Source organism: Chiloscyllium punctatum, chromosome 19, assembly GCF_047496795.1.
Source record: "Chiloscyllium punctatum isolate Juve2018m chromosome 19, sChiPun1.3, whole genome shotgun sequence".
NCBI lineage: Eukaryota > Metazoa > Chordata > Chondrichthyes > Orectolobiformes > Hemiscylliidae > Chiloscyllium > Chiloscyllium punctatum.
The window spans coordinates 37,849,310-37,872,606 of NC_092757.1; the positions used below are offsets into that span (position 1 = coordinate 37,849,310).

At 45.2% G+C, this 23,297-nt stretch overlaps 1 protein-coding gene across 2 annotated transcripts in view; it reads right to left on the bottom strand.

Annotated features, from left to right (window-relative positions):
* Nucleotides 1-9,986: 9,986 nt before the first annotated feature.
* LOC140491273 (beta-1,3-galactosyl-O-glycosyl-glycoprotein beta-1,6-N-acetylglucosaminyltransferase 3-like) overlaps nucleotides 9,987-23,297 on the bottom strand; it is a 31,439-nt gene continuing 18,128 nt past the window's right edge. The window contains exon 2 of one of the 2 annotated variants that reach the window (XM_072589244.1): nucleotides 9,987-10,878. In XM_072589244.1, the coding sequence (XP_072445345.1) occupies nucleotides 10,342-10,878 (537 nt within the window). In that variant the 3' untranslated portion in view covers nucleotides 9,987-10,341. The remainder of the gene's footprint in view (nucleotides 10,879-23,297) is intronic. The other variant, XR_011963264.1, reaches the window with a different exon arrangement.

The window sequence follows — 23,297 nt, forward strand, 5'->3', positions numbered from 1 at the left end:
TGGGACAAACACAATGGTCCAAAGGGCCTCTTCTGTTCAATGTGATTCTGTCATTTGAGAATTCTGAGGATAAGGATCTGAATTTGTTCCTGTTTTTCTTTGTATTTATTTTAAGAAAGTATTGCCAAGTATGAGTTCTAGCAGTTGTTGTAGTCAGCATCAGCTTTTGGTTCTGTACCAGGGTGCTCATTGACAGATAGAATTTCTGAAATGAGTTACAAAACTGAATGAACAAGAAAAGCAGTGGGATAACTGTATTTAGTAAAACAGCTTTCAAGGTGTTCTACAACATGAGGTATTGATTGGCTGAATAGCCTCAGCAAAATGAAGGTCATCGCTGAAAGGAATATTGAAAGATATTTCAATATTGATGGGACTGATAGTGGGTGAAATCATGCAAGTCTTATTGTTTGAATACAAATTGGAATTAGCATTTGAGACCTAATAGGTTCAGATTAATCCAGTCTTTGGAGTATTAAAGTACAAACATAAATCTCAAATGATATCATATCATTAAAATAAACCTGTTGTCATTCAATGATTTTGAAAATAATGAGATACCACACAAGATAAAATAGTCTCTGAAACTGTCTCTTCTTCAATTATGAGATAATTCTCCAATTCTGAGACATTGCCAGCAGCAGGAAGGGAGAGGTTATTTCACAAACAACAACATGTACTTTCCAAGGCTAATTATCTTGAAAGTATGCTACATCATCCTTCACATTGTTAGTATGCCTGGTAAATCTTGTAACAACTTATGTTACATAAATCTCTATATTTCCACTGTACACCTGATATGCGAAATGACTGTGTGCTCATTAACTGAGTTTAAAGTGAATAGTTTGTCAGATAGGAGGCTCCTCGGTATTGTGCAGTATTGTGGGTTTCTCTATGCAATACAGAATGTGTATACACTGAGGCCACATTGATGGAATTTAGCTGAGCACTGACCCTATCTGGTCAAGAAAGTGTTCAGCAAGACAGTCTTTCCCTGTAGTAGTTTAAAGCCTGCTATTTCTCAGATGTGTTTTGTAATGACCCACTTCTCAGTGACATCTGGTGTTTCCCATTCCTTGATGTAAAGAGATTTTGTTGGTGGATCTTGCTCAGGCAGCTTACTCCAAATGGGAGCCCAGCTACAATATTAGCAAAAGGTGAGTTGAGCAGGTCGTTATGGAGTGACAACTGATGGTGAGCATGGATGGCATTGACTATCTGTGTGTTTTCATCAATCAATGGATGTTTGGGGACATGATGTTTTTGAGGACAGGTCGCTGGGAGCGGTGTTAAGCACAAGGTTCCATTTATGATGTGTATTGTTGAATTATTTGTTTGTCAAAAAGACATGAGTTATGCTATTTGTAGAAAGAGGCATAGTGCTGTGGTGTACAGTTTAACAGGACAAACACTGAGATCTGGAGTGTTGTGATAGCAGCTGTCCCAGAGAGGATCAAACAACTTTGTCAAACAGGACGTTTCCCATCTTGCCCTTTGTTGCTGTTATCCTCTGGTGTTCCACAAATGATAATGGTCTATGTGAAGATACTCCCATGTACATTTGCTTGGGATTGTTATTTCATTTTAGGCTATTAATTTGCATAAGTATTTATTATTGCTATTATTATTTTGTTAGTACTGACATTTTAGAGATAAATGTCTGGATATATTTTTAGACCAATTCACTGTGAGGCCATAGTGTTACACCTTGATGCAGTACGCCATCAACTTTGTGAAATCTGTTGTTGGACCTGGTCCAGAGGCCTCACCACTGTGGAAATTGGTTGGTCCAAAAGGATTTGTCACAGATGAAAGCCAAGTTGGTTTATGATGACTGACATGTGATTTAGGATATTTGATATTTTTGTGCTGCTCCAAGGCTCCAATCAGGATCAAGAACATTTGGCCCAACAGAGTGAAAGTCAGTGCTGCTATTGTGTATTCCTGATGAAGAGCTTATGCTCAAAATGTCTATTCTCCTGCTCCTCGGATGCTGCCTGACCTGCTGTGCTTTTCCAACACCACACTCTTTAATTTAAATCTCCAGCATCTGCAGTGCTTTCTCTCTGTTGTGCCCTCCAGTTGAACTGAAATTCAACATTGAGAGACTTGTGAGTTGGAACCTGTAAATGGATCATAGTCCATCAGCAGCACACTGCTAAAAGAATATGAATCATCTGTCAACCGTGATTTACAAGATGCTCTTTGCTTCATGGTGTGGGACGTCATTGCACCGATTGTCACATGGGATGTCTGTCCAAGCAGTGATGGTGATTCACACCACAGAGGCAGATTTATACAGATATATAAATTCCAACCGTATTAATTGCTGAAGTACAAGTCAGTTCAAGATCTTGCTGGGCAATTTTAGCCAATCTGCTTCTTAGAATGTTTATTGCATCTTCCTTGCATTCTGGATGATTGGAATGGAGGAGAGTGGGAATGACTGCTCACCTGTGTTCACTTTATGACTAGTTGTTCATGACAAAACCCTTTGCTGGTTGGGGATGGCTATTCAGGGAACTTGCCTCACATAGGGCAGTTTAGTATGTTCAGCTCCTGTTTGGATGACAGTTCTGAGGTAGGGCCACTTAAATTGAAATATTACCTCTGATTTCTCTCCACCAATGCTGCCAGACCTGCTGAGCTTTTCCAGCAACTTTTGTTTTTGTTTTGATTTACAACATCTGCCGTTCTTTCAGTTTTTATCTGTCATTTTTCATGTTGTTTGAATCACTGTGTGAAAGTGAGGTGATTTATTGAAGATCATATTTAGGTGCTGAATAACCCCAGATTGCTTTGTGGTTATTGATGGTTGGAAAGTATATCAGGGTGGGAGTAAGGTAATATTGAAGGGACTTGTTGTTGCCAGCTAACAATGGAAAGTTTATAAATGTTTGCAGTAACAACAACACTGAGCTGAACATTCCCCCAGTACATTGTATATGTCAGGGCAGCTGCTGGCACAACATGTTTTACATCAAGGGAATAATGCAGTGGATCAGACGTTTTGATGGAATAAGAACCTGTTACTTCAATTCCAAAAAAGTTCACTTAAAGGAAATGCTGTTGATGCTTGTGCAATGGCACGGGGTGTTCAGCAGAGGGGATCATTTTAAACACAAGAGAAAGAGAAAGAGGGAATTAACCCCCAAAACAAAAGAGACTCCATTGGACAGAGACACAGACACAGAGATTACTCACAAATATACAACACACTGATACATTCCCAGGCTGAAGCAAACCTCATGGGAGAGAAGGAAAATGAGAAACCATCAAGAGAGCTGGGACTAACTGGAATATGAGTATCACCACTTCAGTCTGTCCATGTCTTAACTTCTGTTTGTCCCTGTCTGACTTTTCCTCTTTTCTCTCTCTCTGTGTCCTTTTGTCTGCCTCCGTCTTTCTATCTCCTTCTCCCTGTCCTTCTCTTTCTCTCTGTCTCCATTTTTTTCTTTCTCTCTCTCTTCCCTATCTCTCGCTCTGCCCTATGCATTATCTCAGTGATCAGAGCTACCTCTTTCCATCTGAAATGAACTGATTACTCCATAATCTAAGAATGAAATAAATGATTAATAACCAATCAATTAATAAGGTTAAAATTACAGAATCATTTGTATTTTCCAACTGAAATGCACACATTTTGAAATTAAACTGTAGCAGCTACACAGTAACAAATGGCGTAAATGGTGGGGGAGAGAGAATTGAATGAGCTGCTGTGCACACAGACAGTGCTGTAGGAAACTAAGGTGTTGATATTTGAGGAATAATGTAAATTATGATGTAGTTGGACTGGGGGAACCTCACTGGACTTGTAATGCAGTGACCCAGGATACACATACCAGCAATTGGCAGAATTTAATCTCAAATAATTAATCCATCTGGAATTGAAAGTTAGTTTCATAGTCTCATTGCAGAACCAAACACCAATTGCTGTAAATACACATCTGCTTCACTCATGTCCTTCACCAAAGGGAGTTTGGGAATCTTACCTGGTCTGGCCCAGAAGTGTTTTCAGAAGACATTAAATAGTTCTGACTGATATATAATGTATGGTTAAAGATGTATGTTTCAGACATGAGTGAGGAACGAAAACAGGAATGCTATTAGGTTTCAGCTTCGACATTGAAATTGGCAACACACAAAATGAACACAGTAAAGTACTTCTTCCTAACAACTAGTCGCAAGACAGACATGGTCAAGATTGTTTTTACTGATTATTACATCACTTCCCTCCTAAATGTTGATTCCCCTTTAAACACCACCTCAAAGACATGCTTCAAATGGCAAGGACGGAGAACAGATTCTGACTGGGGAGCATCAGATTCGCAGTTGCAGCACTAGGGACCAAATTCGTCACTTTGTCTGGACATTGTCAACCAGACTAGACCTGAAACTCGCATGAAGGGAACCAGTAAGAGAGAACAACTTACTTGTGTCCCACTCCTCCAATAGATGGAGCCCAGAAAGAGAGAGAAGAGCAGTCTGGCAGACAAAGGGATGAATAATTGTGAGGCAGGGAGAAAGACAAGCTGATCATGGAGCTACAGGTGAAAATGGAGTTGGCTGGGCCTGAAGCAGCCCATGTCATGACCAGGGCCTGGGTTGTGGAGGGTCGATGCAAACTCAATGGGCCAAATGGTCTCTTTCTGCAGTGTAGGGATTCTATGATCTTTGCAAGTTGAGTACCTAATGCAATTAATCATTAAAGCAAACATTAAAAATTAGAGGTATACAAACCCTGTTAATTGAGCTAAATGTTGAACTGGGAACTGAACTGAACTGCATTGCCAAAGAATTCATCAATCTTGGAGAGTTGGCACAGGAAGATTACCAGGAGGGTACCAGAGCTGGAGAACTTTATTTAAGTTTGCTCACAAATGGAAGCATCATTGATTGGGCTGGCATTATTCTCCATCCCCAGTTGCCTAGAGGGGTAGTTAAAGGTCAAGCACATTGCTGTGGGTCTGGAGTCACATGTAAGCCAGACCAGGTCAAATGGCAAATTTCCTTACCTAAAGCACATTAGTGTATCAGACGGGTTTTCACAACAATGTTGTAATGGGGAAGACTCCTTCCTTTTCGCCTGAAATTGAATTCAATTCCCACGATCTGCCGCGGTAGGATTCAAACTCATGTCCCCAGAACATTGACTTGATTTTTTTCTACCCTTGCCCAGTCCCTTCCCACTTCCATCTGTGATTCCACTGGTTCTGGATGCTGCCAGGTTTATAGTGTTGTCAATCACAGGGACCTTGTTTCAAAAACTCAGTCAACTTCCATGACAGAATAGTCATCTCAATCCTTGTGCTCCTCATGTTGTGGCTCAGACTGGGAACACTTCACAGTTCCCATCTTCATATCCCGCAGTTTGACCTACACTGCTGTCCCACAGGGACAAATCACCTTTGGGTGTAGAAGGATGGACTGGGCAAGGAATGGGAATTTTAATCAGTCACTAAATTAGTTTGGAAATATCTGCTGCACATTATATTCCATCTACTAATTCCTTCCTCACTCAGCGAAGTTGCCTGTATCTTTGGTCATCCCCACAGCTTTCTTTCCCACCCACCATAGGTCTTTTCAGTGAACCTGGAAACATTACATTTGTTCCCTTCAGCTACTCATTGCTATCAATTGTAAGTGCCTGTGTCTTTAGCAGTGACCCTACAGGCAGCCCCACTTGGTACTAGCTCGGAGAAAGTGAGGACTGCAGATGCTGGAGACCGGAGTTGAAAAGTGTGGTGCTGAAAAAGCGCAGCAGGCCAGGCAGCATCTGAGGAGCAGAAGAATCGATGTTTCAGGCATAAGCCCTTCTTCAGTAATGAGGCTAGTGTGCCAAGCGGGCTGAGATAAAAGGTGGGGGGGAATTTGGGGGAGGGGCTCTGGGAATACGATAGGTGGAAGGAGGTGAGGGTGAGGGTGATAGGCCAGAGAGGGGGTGGGGGCGGAGAGGTCGGGAAGAAGATTGCAGGTCAAGACGGCGGTGCTGAATCCGGGGTTTGGGACTGAGATAAGGTGCGGGGAGGGGAAATGAGGAAGCTGGAGAAATCTACATTCATCCCGTGTGGTTGGAGGGTTCCTGGGCGGAAGATGAGGCGCTGTTCCTCCAGGCGTCGTGTGGCCAGGGTCTGGTGATGGAGGAAGGCCAAGGACCTGCATGTCCTTGGCGGAGTGGGAGGGGGCGTTCAAGTGTTCAGCCACGGGGTGGTTGGTTGGTTGGTGCGGGTGTCCCAGACGTGTTCCCTGAAACGTTCTGCAAGTAGGTGGCCTGTCTCCTCAATGTAGAGGAGACCACATCGGGTGCAGCGGATACAGTAAATGGTGTGTGGAGGTGCAGGTAAATTTGCAACTGATATGGAAGGATCCACTGGGGCCTTGGGGGGAGGTGTGGGTGCAAGTTTTGCACTTCTTGTGGTTGCAGGGGAAGGTGCCGGGAGTGGAGGTTGGGTTGGTGGGGGGGTATGGACCTGACAAGGGAGTCGCGGAGGGAGTGGTCACTCCGGAACGCTGATAGGGGTGGGGAGGGAAATATATCCCTGGTGGTGGGGTCTGTTTGGAGATGGTGGAAATGATGAAGGATGATACGATGTATCCGGAGGTTGGTGGGGTGGAAGGTGAGGTCCAGTGGGGTTCTGTCCTGGTGGCGATTGGAGGGGCAGGATTCAAGGGCGGTGGTGCGGGAAGTGGAGGAGATGTGGTGGAGAGTATCATCGACTACGTCGGAGGGGAAATTGCGGTCTTTGAAGAAGGAGGCCATTTGGGCTGTTCGGTAGTGGAATTGGTCCTCCTGGGAGCAGATGCGGCGGAGGCGAAGGAATTGGGAATATGGGATGGCGTTTTTACAGGGAGCAGGGTGGGAGGAGGTGTAATCTAGGTAGCTGTGGGATCGGTCAGTTTGTAGTAAATTTCTGTGTTGAGTCAGTCGCCCGAGATAGAAATGGAGAGGTCCAGGAAGGGGAGGGAGGAGTCTGACACGGTCCAGGTAAATTTGAGGTCGGGGTGGTACTAGCTCACCAAGCTGGAAATGACCTTGTTTACTGCCCACCAGCTACTCCTCCATCCTCCAGGGCACACCAAACACTGTGACATTCATGGTACAGTCTCTCTTAACATCGCAATGGTGTCACGAACCCACAGAAAACCCACAGAAAGCAGCGATGAGGGAGGGAGGCAGAGAAGTGAGAGGCAACGAGAGAAAGAGAGAGAGTCACACACAGGAGAGAAATGGGGAGACAGAAGAGGAGAGACAGACACAATATCTATGCTTATGAGGGAGAGAGAGCTGTGAGGGCTCACTGGGCTGAATACATGCCTAAATGATGAAACAAAATTCAGAGACAGATCTATAGTCCTATGACAGTGTGGAGAAGGCATTTCAAACCCATGGCCAAAGGAACAATGAAGGGCACGTAGTTGAGGTGTGTTCTTCCTCTGTACCTAACACCATTCTGTCTCTGTCCTGGGAGTGTTTGATGAGGATGGAGTGGAGGGATCAATCCCAGGATTGTTCCTACCCTGGATGTATACAGATGGCATTACATGTGGCATCACAGTGGCAGCATTTCTCTTTGTATAGCTTCTGCTGTCATTGCCCTGTCAATTTTGGTGGGAGATGGATAAAATGGAGATATCTGAGTCCTTGAAGTATGAAGCAAGCTCCATTAAACAATCCCTGAATGTTAGACTAACACAGGACATTCACACACATAGGTCAGCTTCCGTCATTTGTACAGAAACCACCCTGAACCCCTTGATTAGATTCCAGTCTGAAACTCACTCCCGCATATCTGGTATTCTTTATACAAACCACCCCGAGACCCTCAATTAGATGTGGACATTATTACAGTGTTCTGATTTCTGTTCATTAAACAGCCATAATCATTCTCACTCAGTCCCATTTAGTTCCCATTTCTACAAGTAGATTCTATCTCATTTGTTTTCTTTTTGACTGTTTTCATTTCTATCTGCATCCAAATGATATCCAGTGTCACTATTTCTGGTGTTAGTGTCTATAGTTAAAACATCTGACATCGCAATGTCCAGCATTACACTGTCCAGGGTCACAGTCTGATCTCACAGTATCTAGTGATAGTGTCCAGAGTTACAGTGTTGTAACCGGAGTGACAGTGGAGTGTCTGGACTGACAGTGTCATACAGGGAGTGACAATGTCCCAAGTTATTGTGCCCGGAGGTACGGTGTCCGGAGTGACTGTCACTCCCTGTATGACACTGTCAGTCCAGACACCGTACCTCCGAGCACAATAACTCTGGACATTGTCACTCCCTGTATGACACTGTCAGTCCAGACACCGTACCTCCGAGCACAATAACTCTGGACATTGTCACTCCCTGTATGACACTATGTCCAGAGTTATTGTGCCCGGAGGTGCGGTGTCCGGAGTGACACAGGAAAATGAAGCTGAACCAAAACCAACCTCCCAATCACTGGATTTGCAACACAGTGACATTCAATGACCCTCAAAATCGTTCAATTGTTCCTTACCAGAATTTACAAATAACAGATCTTGGATATCAAGTTTATAAGTTAATAAATTGTTAATTTCTGTTTATGTCACTTTAGCAGAATACAGATGATCATAAACCCATGCAAACCTCCCCCCCCCCCAACCCACCCCCCCACCCCCACCCCCAATTCGCACACCAGCAGACAGTTAAGAGATAAACCTGTTTAAAATTTTAGTTTCAATGATAAATCGAGGCCATCATGAAATCCTTTGATGCTGGGTTGTATTACAGGCACAAGAACTGTATACCATGTTTGAACTTAAAGTCACCAGTCAATGCGAACAAATTCTGAAGACCTGTGGAGACTAATACTCATTCCCGAAGACTCACATTCTCATCTCAGACCTTTTAACAAGTTAACAACTGGGGAAATAACTAGACAAAGTCAAACCAAAAAGAAGACCAGACCAGTCCAGCAACTTCCAAAGAAGCACTTCCTCCAAGCCCAAAATCCAGTCAGAGCGAGGTCACTCATGGTTTTTGCTTTCTTTCTCACCATTCTCTGTGGTTACCTGCCCGGCAGCATTCCTCTTACTGACTGACCCATTCACTATCCATCCAGCTGTCAGTCCCTGAGCAGAACTACATCTCGGTGCTGAAGCGTCTGCTGTGTTCAGAGAGCAGTAATTCACCTGCATTATCTTTCCTGGCCAGATCCTAACAGCAAACATCAGTCTTTTGTCTCTCCACTTTTTTTAAAAAGAAGAACTAGCCACTGTTCAAAGTTCAATTCTCAATTTGGACTCACAGTTCCAAACCAAAATGAGAAAAATAAAAAAAAGTGATGGTCACAACACTGGTCTTGCAGTGTCCAGCTGTACAGTGCCCACTCGTGCAGTGTTCCAGTAAGGCAGTGCCCACTCGTGCAGTGTTCCAGTAAGGCAGTGCCCACTCGTGCAGTGTTCCAGTAAGGCAGTGCCCACTCGTGCAGTGTTCCAGTAATGCAGTGCCCACTCGTGCAGTGTTCCAGTAATGCAGTGTCCACTCGTGCACTGTTGAGTATTATTAGTGGATGTGTCCCTGTGAGACTGGGCACAAATAACTCCATTGACCTGTAGCCAACCACTTCAACTCCTCCTCCCACTCCACAATGACACTTCCTGCACCACCAAATCCAAGCTATCTGACAACTGGAGGAAGAACACCTCATCTTCTGCCTTGGGACCCTCAACCACATGGCATCAACATTAACGACACTAGTTTCCAAATCTCTCCTCTTCCCGCACCTCATCCCAGATCCAACCCTCTAAATCTGCTCTCTCCTCTTGACCTGTCCATCTTCCTTCCTAACTATATGTTCGACCTTCCCCACCGACCAATCACAATCACCCCCCCCCCCGCCCCCCCAACACCGATGGATTTACCGAGCACCTTCCCAGCTACCTTCCCCAAAAGCCCCACCCTCCCTCTATTTATCTCAACCCCCTTATTCCCCCACATTCCTGATGAAGGGCTTATACCTGAAATATCGGTTCTCCTGCTCCTCGGATGCTGCCTGACCTGCCATGCTTTTCCAGCACCATACATTTTGACTCTCACAGTAACTAATGTTACAGTGCTAAGTCTCACAGTGCCCAGTGTTACAGTGGATAGTATTAAGGTATCCAATCTCGACAGTGCACAACACTACAGTGCCCAGCCTCTCACTGTCTAGTGTTACAATGGCCATGTTACAGCATGCAGTCTCACTGTGCCTGGCCTCCACAGCACCCAGTGTTATAGTATACAATCTCACAGTGCCCAGTTTCACAGTGCCCAGTCTCTTAGTGTTTCCGATGTCTCACCCACCACCCCTACCACCATTACTGAGGTTTACTCTGTCCCAACCTCCAACCCAGCCCCAATTTTACCAAGTGTCCTGTTTCGGAGATATTCCTCCATGCACTGTACTGCTGTGTTGTCCATATTGGGGTCAAACTTATTTGCAAAGAAACATCTCTGACGGACCACCCACTGTAGATCTCCTGCCCCGTACACACAAACCAAGTGGCGATACCTTCCCGTGCAGGGAGGGTATAGGGCACCCCTCGCAACGTCACCAGCCTCAAAGGACCACTTTACTGCCCGGCCAAGTGTCCTGGTGGCTCCTTGGGTGTACGGGATGGAGCCGGGTACATTGGGCATTCTGTGCAGGGTAGCCCACACATGCTCGTCCGGGCTGTAGGTGTCCTCCGACCACTTGAGGAAGGCCTGGATCTCGGCACTATCAAACACATGGCTGACAAACTCTCTGGAGGCCATGAAGTAGGCGCTGCCCACGAAGATGGAGGTGCTGATGTTCGGCTGGTCTTTCAGTTGCGCTGTCAAGACGACTTGGTCGAGGGTATCATGGTGGTATTGCCAACGTTTCTAAAAGGCAGGCACAAGAGAGAGTGAGAGAGACAAGAAAGCAGAAATGATAGCTTTTCAACTTTGCCTATGGCTTTTTCCCTCCCCAACTCCTTTGCACTCTTCTTGCCCCCAGCTCCGGCAAGATCCATGCACACTCCTTCTCTCAGTTACTCACCTTACAGTGGAGAACAAGGCCATTCAGCCCCTCAGGCTTTTCTCACTCCTATTGCCTAGTGCCAGTCACCTGCCTACTTCCCCAAATCCCTGCCTCCCAAACCATCTCCCAATGCTCATTCGCTGAGCAAACATAAAACTCATCCTCAAACTCTCCCAGTGGATCTGGCTCCAAAAATACACTTCAAGCTGTGCCCTCTGGTCATAAAGGTTGAGAGCACCAGAAAAATAGATCCTTCAGCCCATCGTATCTGTGCTGGCAAAACAGGCTCCTTGCTACTCCAGTCTCATTTTCCAGCACTTGGAACATTGCCTTTCATGCCTCACCAGTGCAATGGAGACACTTTCCTGTGGTCATCAACTCCTGGAGTGGGACTTGAACACAGAGCTTTTGCCTTCGAGAGAAGGACATGGTGTGCAGGGATATAGTTCTTTGAAAGTTGCATTGCAGATAGACAGGGTGGTGAAGTAGGTGTTTGATACCTTTACTTTCATTGGTCCGTGCATTGAGTATACGAGTTGGGATGTAATGTTGCAGCTGTAACAGAGATGGATAGAGCTCTGAAAGATAGTGGAATCAAGGGTTATGGGGATAAGGCAGGAACAGGATACTGATTGTGGATGATTAGCCATGATCATAATGAATGGTGGTGCTACTCCTGCACCTATTGTCTATAAGTAGGAGTATCTTTGACTATCTCTGATATGCATTTGCCATTACCAAGTGTGATCTATTGTCTGTAGAAGACATTGGTGAGGCCACTTTTAAAATACTGCATACAATTCTGGTCACCCTTCGAAAGAAAGGATGTTGTTAAACTTGAGAGGGTGCAGAAGAGATTTACCAGGATGTTGCCGAGATTGGAGGGTTTGAGCTACAGTAAGAGGTTGAATAGGCTGGGGCTATTTTCCCTGGAGTGTTGGATGCTGAGGGGTATCCTTACAGAAGTTCATAAAATCAGGAGGAGCATGGATCCATGTTGAAATGATCAGCCGGATGATAGTACACTTCACACAGCTTCCTTTATCACATACATGCAAGAAGACTCGACCAGCCGGGTCAAAGCCCACCCTTGCCTGGAGAGTCTGAAACAGGCAGTTGCAATCACACTTTTACACACAAATCAGCGTTCCCTTTTCACGAATTACATTTTGATTTCAAGCCTTAGCAACACAACTGATCAATCAGATCCTGATCTATTTACATGACGTTTAGCATTAGATCATTGACCTTAAACTTCTACAACACCTGTTGAGTGTTGTTTCGGTCTTCCTACCTTCTCACTTAGCTGGGGCCAGTTTCAGTAAGCTAGCTAGCTTGCATACGTGCTTGGCTGCACTTTTCTGTTGCTGCTCAGAATTGTTTAGCTGACCTCCTTTTCTGTTCTTGTCCCATTTTGATTCCTTCCACATCGGCTGTATAGCCAAAGGTCTTTTCCCAAGGGTGGGGGAGTCCAAAACTAGAAGCATAGGTTTAAGGTGAGAGGGGAAAGACCTGAGGGTCTTTCACGCAGTGGATGACGTGTGCCTGGAATGAGCTACCAAGAGGTGGTGGAGGCGGCTGGTACAATGACAATATTTAAAAGGCATCTAGATGTGGACATGAATAGGAATAGGTGAGAGAGATATGTGCCAAAGGCTGGCAAATGGGACTAGGTCAGATTGGGATGACTGGTCAGCGCAGACAGGTTGAACATAGAACATAGAACAATACAGCACATAACAGGCCCTTCGGCCCACGATGTTGTGCTGAACACTTGTCCTAGCTTAAACACCTATCTATGTACTTATCCAATTGCCGCTTAAAGGTCACCAATGATTCTGACTCTGCCACTCCCACAGGCAGTGCATCCCATGCCCCCACCACTCTCTGGGTAAAGAACCTACCCCTGACATCCCCCCTATATCTTCCACCCTTCACCTGAACTGAAGGGTCTGTTCCATACTGCATGATGCTATGACTCCATGCTCTCTGGTTATTGAGGTTTAGAGCATCAAAATAATAAGTTGCCCTTCAGCCCATCGTGTCTGCACTGGTCAAAAAGACAAGCTCTGAGCTGTTCTCATCACATTTTGCAGCACTTGGCCCATGCTCTTGAGTGTCTCACAACAGCAATGAAGACACCTTCCTATGGCCATCAGCTCCTGGAGTAGGACTTGAATCCAAAGCTCCTCCCTCAGAGTGAAGGACACCACACATTAGATTCTCTACAGTATGGAAACAGGCCATTTGGCCCAACAAGTCCACACCAATCCTGTGAAGAGCAACCCATCCATACCCATTACCCTACCCGATATTTACCCCTGACGAATGCACCCGAACACTATGGGCAATTTAGCACGACAAATCTACCTGGCCTGCACATCTTTGTGGATTGTGGCAGGAAACCAGAGCATCTGGAGGAAACCCACGCAGACATGGGGAGAATGTGCAAACTCCACACAGACAGTCGCCCAAGGCTGGAATCGAACCCAGGTCTTTGGCGCTGTGAGGCAACAGTGCTAACCACTGAGCCACCGTGCCACCCCTTCCGCAAGACACAAGACACTTTATTTACATTGTATCAAAAGATATCTTTTATCCTCGGTCCTTGTGGCATCATGCATGGGAGATATGGATCCTTGGTTACCAAGGGGAGGATAGATTATCGATGGTATGCAGGAATGTGGATGGTGGAACAGGATCAAAAGGGCCAATGGCCTACTCTTGTTCCTTGTATGTATGGGAGCTGATTTTCTTTTATACAACTTACATCGGAACTTGCCATCATCTCATACAAATGTAGTTTAGGCTTAATTTGCATTTCAATTCCTCAGATCTCCCTACTATGCCTCTAACCCAAAATCTTACGTCTGCATTCCATTGCACTTGTACAATCGGTAAACAGTGAAGTATATTTCCTTGTCTTAATTACCGAGTGCTCACCCATTGAATAAACCTCACTCCAATCTCCTTTATTCCAATGGGAGCATCGTTGACCTTTCCAACTGAGCCATCCAACTTAAACCCTGGCACCATTCTGCGAAATCTCCTCCCTATCCTGAGGGTCCTCACATCATTTTATAGTCACCGGAAATGACCACAACAATCCAACTGGGGCTAAACCAATTCGACATGCAGCATAACTCAACCATTTATTGGCATCAATGCCTCTATTTATGAAGCCTTCTGCTTTTCTACCCTCTTATGGCCTCCCCCATCTTCTAATGTTGATGAATGTTTATCGCCAGATCCCTCTAATCCTGCGCACTCTTTACGATTGTGCCATTACATTTCTATTACCTTCTCCCAAAACATATCACCTTACACTCTTCTGTATTCACCTCTGACTGGATGCTGTCTGTTCATTGTGGTGACTCTGAACAATTCACATCATCCTCACCATTTGCTAATCCTCCAGGTTTATCATTGTCCCGAATATGGGCATTTTGCCACATACTGCAAGATTGATATCACTGACATATTGAATAAAAGCAGTCGTCTATTTAGGGCTGAGATGCGGAAACATTTCTTAACTTACAGGATAGTGAAGTTATGGAATTCTGTACCACAGAAAGCTGTGGAGTTTGAGTCATTGAATATATCCAAGAATGCGATTAACAAATATTTAGGTTTCAAAAGCATCAAAGGCATGGGGAGAAAGTGGTAGTATGGCATTGAGATTGAGCATTAGCCATGATCATATAGTATGGTGGGCCTCATGGAGGGCCAAATCATCTTCTCCTGCTCCGGGTCTTGATGTTTATATGTCCCAGCTCTGTGGATCATTCCCATCTCCCAACCACCCATCCAAAACAAGATCCATGAATCAGGGCTTGTGTTGTCAATTTTGTTGTCCAGCCGTTTTTATCTAGTGTCTAGTGAAACACTTCATTGAATCCAGTTCAGACAACATTCTCTGCATTCGAATTCTCAGCTACTTCATCAATGCATGATGCGATGTTAGAGACTTACCTTTTGAAAACCTGCATTGGCTTCGCTTCATTAATTTGATCTAAGGCAGGTTGGTGCGAATTGCAGCCATAACTGCCAGCATCAATGTCAAGTGCATGATACAAAGTAAACTAGGATCCATGCGGTGTGAGCCTCGGAGACCCAGGTTTAAGTCGCTTTTGCTCCAGAGTTGTGCGATAACATCTTTGAACAGTTTCATCAGTAAATGTAAGACCATTAACAAGTCGGGACAGGAGTCGGCCATTTGGTCCCTCAAGCCAGCTTCACTAGGATCGTGGCTGATTCAACATTCCTCAAGTCCATGTTCTTGCCCTATCCCCATAACGCTTAATTCCCCAACTGAGCAAGAATCTATCCATCTGAACCTTAAATATATGCAAGGACAGCTGTCTGTGGCAAGGAATTCCAAAGATTCACAACCTTCTGAGAGAGGAAATTCCACCTCATCTCAGTCTTAAACTGGTGCCCCTTTATTCTGAGACAGTACCCCCCCTGGTCCTGGACTCTCCCATGAGGAGAAACATCCTTTCAGCATTTATCCTGTCAAGCCCCTTAATCCTGTCCATTTCAATGAGGTCACCTCTCATTCTTCTAAACTCCAGTGAGTAGAATCCTGTTTAGCCTTTTGTTTTTAAGACAATCCCTCCATAATGGGGGCCATCCCACTGAACATTCTCTTAACTTCCTCCAATGAAACAACATGTTTTCTTAAATAAGGTGACCAGAAGTGCTCGCAGTGCTCCAGATGTACTCCCACAAGCACCTTGCACAGTTGCAGTAAGACTTCCTGACTTTTATACTCCAACCACCCCCCCCCCCCCCCCCCTTCAAGTAAGGGCAAACATTCCACTTCAGTTCTGAAGAAAGGTCACCAGACTCAAAACATTGACTCTGTTTTCTCTCCACAAATGCTACCCGACCTGCTGAGTCTCCCCAGAAATTTCTGTTTTCATCCAATATTCCATTAGTCTTCCCAATTACCTGCTGCCCCCGTGTGCGAGCTTTCCATGTTTCATTCACTAGTTCCCCCAAGTCCCTTTGTATTGCAACTTTCTGAAGCTTTCTCCATTTAAATAATATTCTATTCTTTTGATTTCCCTTCCAGATGAACAACTTCACATTTTCCCACATTGCACTCCATTTGCCAACATTTTTGCCAACTTAACCTATCAATATCTGACTGTAAAGCACATAAGACAACATTTTTTACTGTAACTCGATTATATATGACAGTAATACATCAGCAAGGTTTGAGAAGGTTTGTAGCTCAGGTTGAGGTTCTAGATGTAGATTTGTTCGCTGAGTTGGAAGGTTCACTGAAGATGTTGCCTAGTATGGTGACAAACATCTGAAAATGAACCTTCCAGCTCAACGAGCAAACCTACATCCAGAGTAATATTTCAAGTCAACCTCCGCGTACAACGGGATCTTGATCAGATGGGCTAATAGGCCGAGGACTGCCAGATGGAGTTTAATGTCGAGAAATGTGAGGTGCTCCATTTTGGAAAGGCAAATCAGGGCAGGAATAATACACTTCATGGTAAAGTCTGGGGAGTGACGATGAAGCAAGAGATCTTGGAATGCTGATTCATAGTTTCTTGAAAATGGAGTCGCAGATAAACAGGGTAGTGAAGAAGTCGTTTGCTATGCTTGCCATTATTGGTCAGTGCATTATGTGTAGGAGTTGGGAGGTCATGCTGTGGCTGAACAGGACATTGGTTTGGCAACTTCTGGAATACAGCATGCAATTCTGGTCTCCCTGCTATAGGAAGGATGTTGTGAAACTTGAAAAGGTTCAGAAAAGATTTACAAGGATGTTGCCAGAGTTGAGTGAGGAAATGCAGGAGATTGGTACTAAATGTGGAATAATTACAGACACAATGGGCTGAATGGCATCCTTCCGCAAGAATTCTTTAATTCTGTGACTGGTGCAGAGGGAGATTAACTTCAAGGTTCATGTTATCAGGAGGACCCTTTCCTTAGCTGAGTGGTCAGAAAACTCCCTACTCTTTATTTGAACTAAGGTATAACCTGTCTCCACCAATATCATAGCAAAAGTCAGCCATTCGTCCCTTCAAGTCTGCTCCACCATTCAAGAAGATCACTGCTCTTCTGGTTGCAATTTCAATTCCACATTTCTATTGGTTGCCCCGGGGTCCTTATCTTTTTTTAAAAAAAGGTCACCTTGCTCACCCTTTCATAACTTCATCAACTCAGCCTTCACAACTTTGTACAGAAGAGATTTACACAGTGCAACAGCCGTCTCAGGGGAAAATAATTCTGCAAGGCATTGGTGAGTTCACTTTTGGAGTATTGGGTAAATAATGTGATCGACCTGCTGTTGGAAGGGTGTTGTTAAACTGCAAAGGATGCAGAATAGATTTACAAAGATGTTGCCAGGACTGCAGGGTTTTAGTTATAAGGAGAGGCTAGATAGGCTAGGACTTTTCTCACTGGAGTATCGGAGGGTGAAGGGTGATCATATCGCGGTTTATAAAATTGTGGGGGAAATCAATAAAAGTGAATAGCCCTGGGATAGGGGAGTCCAAACCCAGAGGGCATAGGTTTAAGGTGAGACCTGAGGGTGGTGCAAATACAGAGCAAGTTGCCAAAAAGAATTGTTGTAGTGGGTACAATCACAAGATTTAACAGACCACATAAATAGGACAAGTTTAGGGGGATATGGACCAAACACAGGATAATGGGACTAGTTCCAATTAGGATACCTGCTTGGCATGGATGAGTTGGACAAAAGGGTATGTTTCGGTGCTGTAGGACTCTGACGATATCTTATTGTACAGAACATCTTGTCAAACCTACAAGAGAAAGCAATGTCCCATCAACCACCTTATCATGTCCCCTCAGAGAAATTTATACATTTCAAAAAGATCTCTCAGATTTCCAAACATAAATGTATAAAAGCCAATTTGTTCAACCTTCCTTCATAAGATAAACCCTTCATTCCCAGGAAAAAGGCAGGTGAAACTTGCTGTCAATGTAATTATTTTATGTTTTAAATGAGAGAAAAATGTACAGACTGATTCTGATGTGGTCTCATCAAGGCACTCTCTCCACCCCTCAGGCCTGGAAATGGACACTACATTTTGAAGAAAAATGTCTGTGCTAATGGACTCTGGACTAGAAAGGACTCTGTTTGTTGGTAATTAACTGTCATCTGGTTTGTTGGGTTTATCACCTGCACTGTCTTGCATGTCCCTGGGTCTGGCAGGTCTTACCGTGAGCTGGGAGGCTCATGGGTCGTCCTGAAAGCTGTCACCCCGAGAGCCTCCCACTCAAATATGAAAAGACAGCAACAATGACATTTATGCATAAGACAATCCTGTTACATTAAAAAGTGCAGATAATACAGACCCAGCAAGACCCCGTCCCTCTCACCTTCCGACCACTCTAAGGCAGCCCGCCCCTACGTGCCTTCCGGCTCTCAGTCCGCCCTGACACACCTTTCGACCACCTCTAGGACTGCCCGCCCCAGTACCCACCTGGGGTGAGTGGGTAGGCCATCCTGTGAACCTGAAGGTTGGTAGGCCACCCTATGACAGTCTCCCGAGAGCTAGATGGTGGGTAGACCGTTCTGAGCACTGTCATCCTGAAAAGGGGTAATCGGGACGGGCTGTCCTCGAGGTGGTCGAAAGCTGTGTCAGAGCAGCCGAGAGCCAGAAAGCGCGTAGGGACGGGCTGAGATCCAGAAGGCTTGTGGGCTGCCCTGCACACTGTCGACACAGGCTGTCCTAGAGGTGGCCGAAAAGTGTGCCAGGATAGCCACTGGCCAGATGGCGCATCGGGGTGGGTGAGAGCCCAATGGTATGTAGGGGCAGACCGAGAGCTAGAAGGTTGGCAGCCGTCCTCAGCGTTGTCACCCAGGTGGGTACTGGGGCGGGCAGTCCTAGAGGTGGTCGAAAGGTGTGTCAGGGCGGACTGAGAGCCGGAAGGCACGTAGGGGCGGGCTGCCTTAGAGTGGTCGGAAGGTGAGAGGGACGGGGTCTTGCTGGGTCTGTATTATCTGCACTTTTTAATGTAACAGGATTGTCTTATGCATAAATATCATTGTTGCTGTCTTTTCATATTTGAAACTGGGATTTATGGTTTGTCCTCAATTCCCTGTGAACTGGTTGAACGGTAGGGTTTGGGGCCGAGATTTGCTGCTCCTCTCCCTTGCAAAATTTCTGTTGTATACAGCTGTAAATGTTAACTGTTGTGCTGTAACCTCTTTTTTGTACTTGTTTAATAAAATAAAACAAAAACAGGGGAATGCTCCTCTCCCTTGTAAAATTGCTGCCTCTTGTGTACAGTTGTAAATGTTAACTGTTTTTATAAACTGTTTCATAAAATTTATAAACAGGAGATTCAGAGGTCTTCTCGATTTAGGGGACTGACTCTGTGCTGGCTGGGTCACAGTGTGTTACTGTTGGTTTCTGCTTGTTTTTTGTGTGGGGGATACCTGATTCCTGAACTAGCTGAATTATTTAGCCAGCTTGTTAACTGGTCTTCCTTTAGTGAGGACTGATTGTTAAACTCCTGATGCACATAATGTGTCTCAGGTGTAACTCAGTTCTCATTAGGGGATTGTTGTTTCACTGGCTGGTTACAATCTGTGTGTTACTCTTTTCTTCACTTTTGAGAAAAGGACAATGTTAATTTTGTGGTAGGGCTTAGCCCTTGGACTCTAGTTTTCTTTGTTTTTTTGTATGTGTCCTCACTGTTTGGACTGAGCCCTTGTGGAAGACATACATTTTATCAGAGGAGTTGTTCCTGTGGGGAGGCCTAGCCCTGAGACTGGGCCTCTGAAGGTTGAACACCTGTGTGTGTGCTGGGAGATGAGCACTTGCTGTATCCTGGAGTTTGGGAGAAGACCTTTCCTTCAGGAGTGGACCAAAACCCCTGTGAGGTTAACTACCTTTACAATGTACTGTGTTCCTGTGAGTGGGCCTGGCTCTCCAAGGATGTGCCAGGACTCCATGGAGACTGAACATCTATGTGCTCTGGGGTGTGCATTTGCTGCCTTTGGGAGTGGACTCTGCCCTTGGTTGTAGACCCTGTTTTTAGCAGTGGTCTCTATTTCTGACAACACATGTCGTAAACTGGAATGGACTCTGTTCCTGAGAACTCTTTTTTTTTTTGAAGACTCAATATTTGGACTCTGTTTTTTCACAATTAACTCTATCGTGTTTCTTGTTGGGCTTATCACCTGCACTGTCTTGTGTGTCCCTGGGTCTGCAGGCCTTACTGTGAGCTGGGACATTCATGGGTGGTCCTGAAAGCTGTCACCCCTGAGAACCAAAGAGTGGGTAGGCCACCCTGATGCCTGTTGCCCCTAAAGCCAGTAGGTGGGTAGGCCATTCTGAGCGCTGTCGTCCTGAGAAGGGGTAATCTGGATGGGCTGTCCTACAAGTGGTCGAAAGGTGTGTCAGGGCGGACCGAGGCCCGGAAGGTGCGTACGGGCAGGCTGCCTTAGAGCTTCCAGAAGGTGGGAGGGATTTTGGGGGGGAAGGCTTGCTGGTTTTTTTGGGGGTCTGTATTGTATGCTCTGTTTCTTACACAATTGGACTGTCTTATATGTATGAATGTCATTGTTACTGTTTGTAATGATTGAAACTGGGATTTGAGGTTTGTTCTCATTTCCCTGAAAACTGGTTGAAGGTCAGGGTTTGGGGTTGGCTTTGTCATTCCCCTCCCTTGTAAAATTGCTGTTTCTCTGTATATCGCTGTAAATGTAATTGTTTGTATAAACTGTGAATTGTTTAATAAAATATAAATAAACAGGACTGTCTGTTTCCTTTCTTCCTGGTGATGGAATATAAATTGTGAGGAGCAATTACAAATGTCTGCGAAATCACAAAGCTAAATCATGAAAGAGGAAGGGGAGTGTAGGTTAAGCTAGATATGCTTTGTACAAACACCGAGAAGCATCTGTTTCCCGCTTCTGCAAAAACAAAAACCACAATCAAGAGGCCATAAGGCTCAGTGTGGACGAAGAATGAGAGGAAATGTTGCTTTAAAAAGCAAGGAAGCAGATGGCAGTGAAGGAGGATATACGCCAACAATAGACCACAGAGGGACGTAGTGAAATGGCCAAGCAAAACCTGTACTGTTACGCACAAGGCCAGATAAGGCAAGAGATAAACAAGAGGAATGGGTGCTGGGTTTGGAGTAGTGGGAGGAGGGAAAGAGAAATGAATTGAATCAAGGTTTTGTACTGTGTGCCTACCTTGTAGACACCACTCTTGCAAGAGTATATCAGATGATACTGCTGCTGCAGATCTTGTCTTGGACTGAAATTATGAAGTGAGTGGGTTCTATTTCCCACATAAATTAAGATTTACACACTTGTTGTTTTTCACTGCATCTGACACCTACACACATGACTTGGTCACAAGGGAAAAATACGCACGACTGCTGTTGGGTGGTAGTGGAAGAAAAATAAACAGGCATGTCAAGGGATCTGCTCAGAGAGCTGGCTCAGCATATGAAGGACTCTTCAATCCTCTTGAGAGGAGACTGACTTTGAAATAGCCTCAGTGTGTCTTATGTGCTGCTGTTGGTGTCCTCCTCCTGAGGAGTTTATTTTTTTTTTCATAGTTTGTTGTGGTTTCTTTCTGCTTATTTCTTCTGTTAATTTGAAGCTGTGCTCAGCTACTACCACCACTGCTGCTACAGTCTGGGTCTGTGCCTGCTCCTGCTACTGAAGCCTGGACCTCACCTGCGCCTCTGCTGCTGCTGCTGCTGCCTGGGCCTACCTACACCTGGGGACGACTTCGACTGCTACTTCTGAGGCCGCTTCCGAAAAAAAAATAAACAGGACGATCAGATGCTCTGTTCACTCTGAGCTGGCTCTGAGGAAGTTGGATCCGTGTCAAGGGCTCCATGTGTAAACAAAAGGGTGAGTTGGTGACTGGATAATGGCCTCTGTGAAGTTATTCCTGATGTAGAGGTTTCCTGCTCCTCGGATGCTGCCTGACCTGCTGTGCTTTTACAACACTGCTCTAATCTTGACAGTAATCTCCAGCATCTGCAGTACCCACTTACAGTCCTAGAGATGTACAGCACGGAAACAGACCCTTCGGTCCAACCTGTCCACGCCGACCAGATATCCCAACCCAATCTAGTCCCACCTGCCAGCACCCGGCCCATATCCCTCCAAAGCCTTCCTATTCATATACCCATCCAAATGCCTCTTAACTGTTGCAGTTGTACCAGCCTCCACCACATCCTCTGGCAGCTCATTCCATATGCGTACCACACTCCATGAAAATGTTGCCGCTCAGGTCTCTTTTATATCTTTCCCCTCTCACCCGAAACGAATGCCCTCTAGTTCTGGACTCCCCGACCCCAGGGAAAAGACTTTGTCTATTTATCCTATCCATGCCCCCCATAATTTTGTAAACCTCTCTAAGGTCACCCCTCAGCCTCTGACGCTCCAGGGAAAACAGCCTCAGCCTGTTCAGCCTCTCCCTATAGCTCAAATCCTCCAACCCTGGCAACATCCTTGTAAATCATTTTGGAATCCTTTCAAGTTTCACAACATCTCTCCAATAGGAAGGAGACCCAGAATTGCATGCAATATTACAACATGTCTTGTACAGCCGCAACATGACCTCGTAACTTCTGTACTCCATACTCTGATCAATAAAGGAGCATATACCAAACGCTGCTTTCACTATCCTATCTACCTGCGACTCCGCTTCAAGGAGCTACGAACTTGCACTCCAAGGTCTCTTTGTTCAGCGACACTCCCAAGGACCTTACCATTAAGTGTATAAGTCCTGCTAAGCTTTGCTTTCCCAAAATGCAGCACCTCACATTTATGTGAATTAAACTCCATCTGCCATGTCTCAGCCCATTGGCCCATCAAGTCCTGATCCTGTTGTAATCTGAGCTAACCCTCTTCGCTGTCCACTACACCTTCAATTTTGGTGTCATCTGCAAACTTACTAACTGTATCTCTTATGCTCGCATCCGAATCATTTATGTAAATGACAAAAAGTAGAGGGCCCAGCACCGATCCTTGTGGCACTTCACTGGTGACAGGCCTCCAGTCTGAAAAACAACCCTCCACCACCCTGTGTCTTCTATCTTTTGAGCCAGTTCTGTATCCAAATGGCTAGTTCTCCCTGTATTCCATGAGATCTAATCTTGCTAATCAGTCTCTCATGGGGAAACTTGTTGAATACCTTACTGAAGTCCATACAGATGACATCTACTGCTCTGCCCTGATCAATCCTCTTTGTTACTTCAAAAAACTCAATCAAGTTTGTGAGACTATTTCAATATCAACCTAAGAACAATCCTT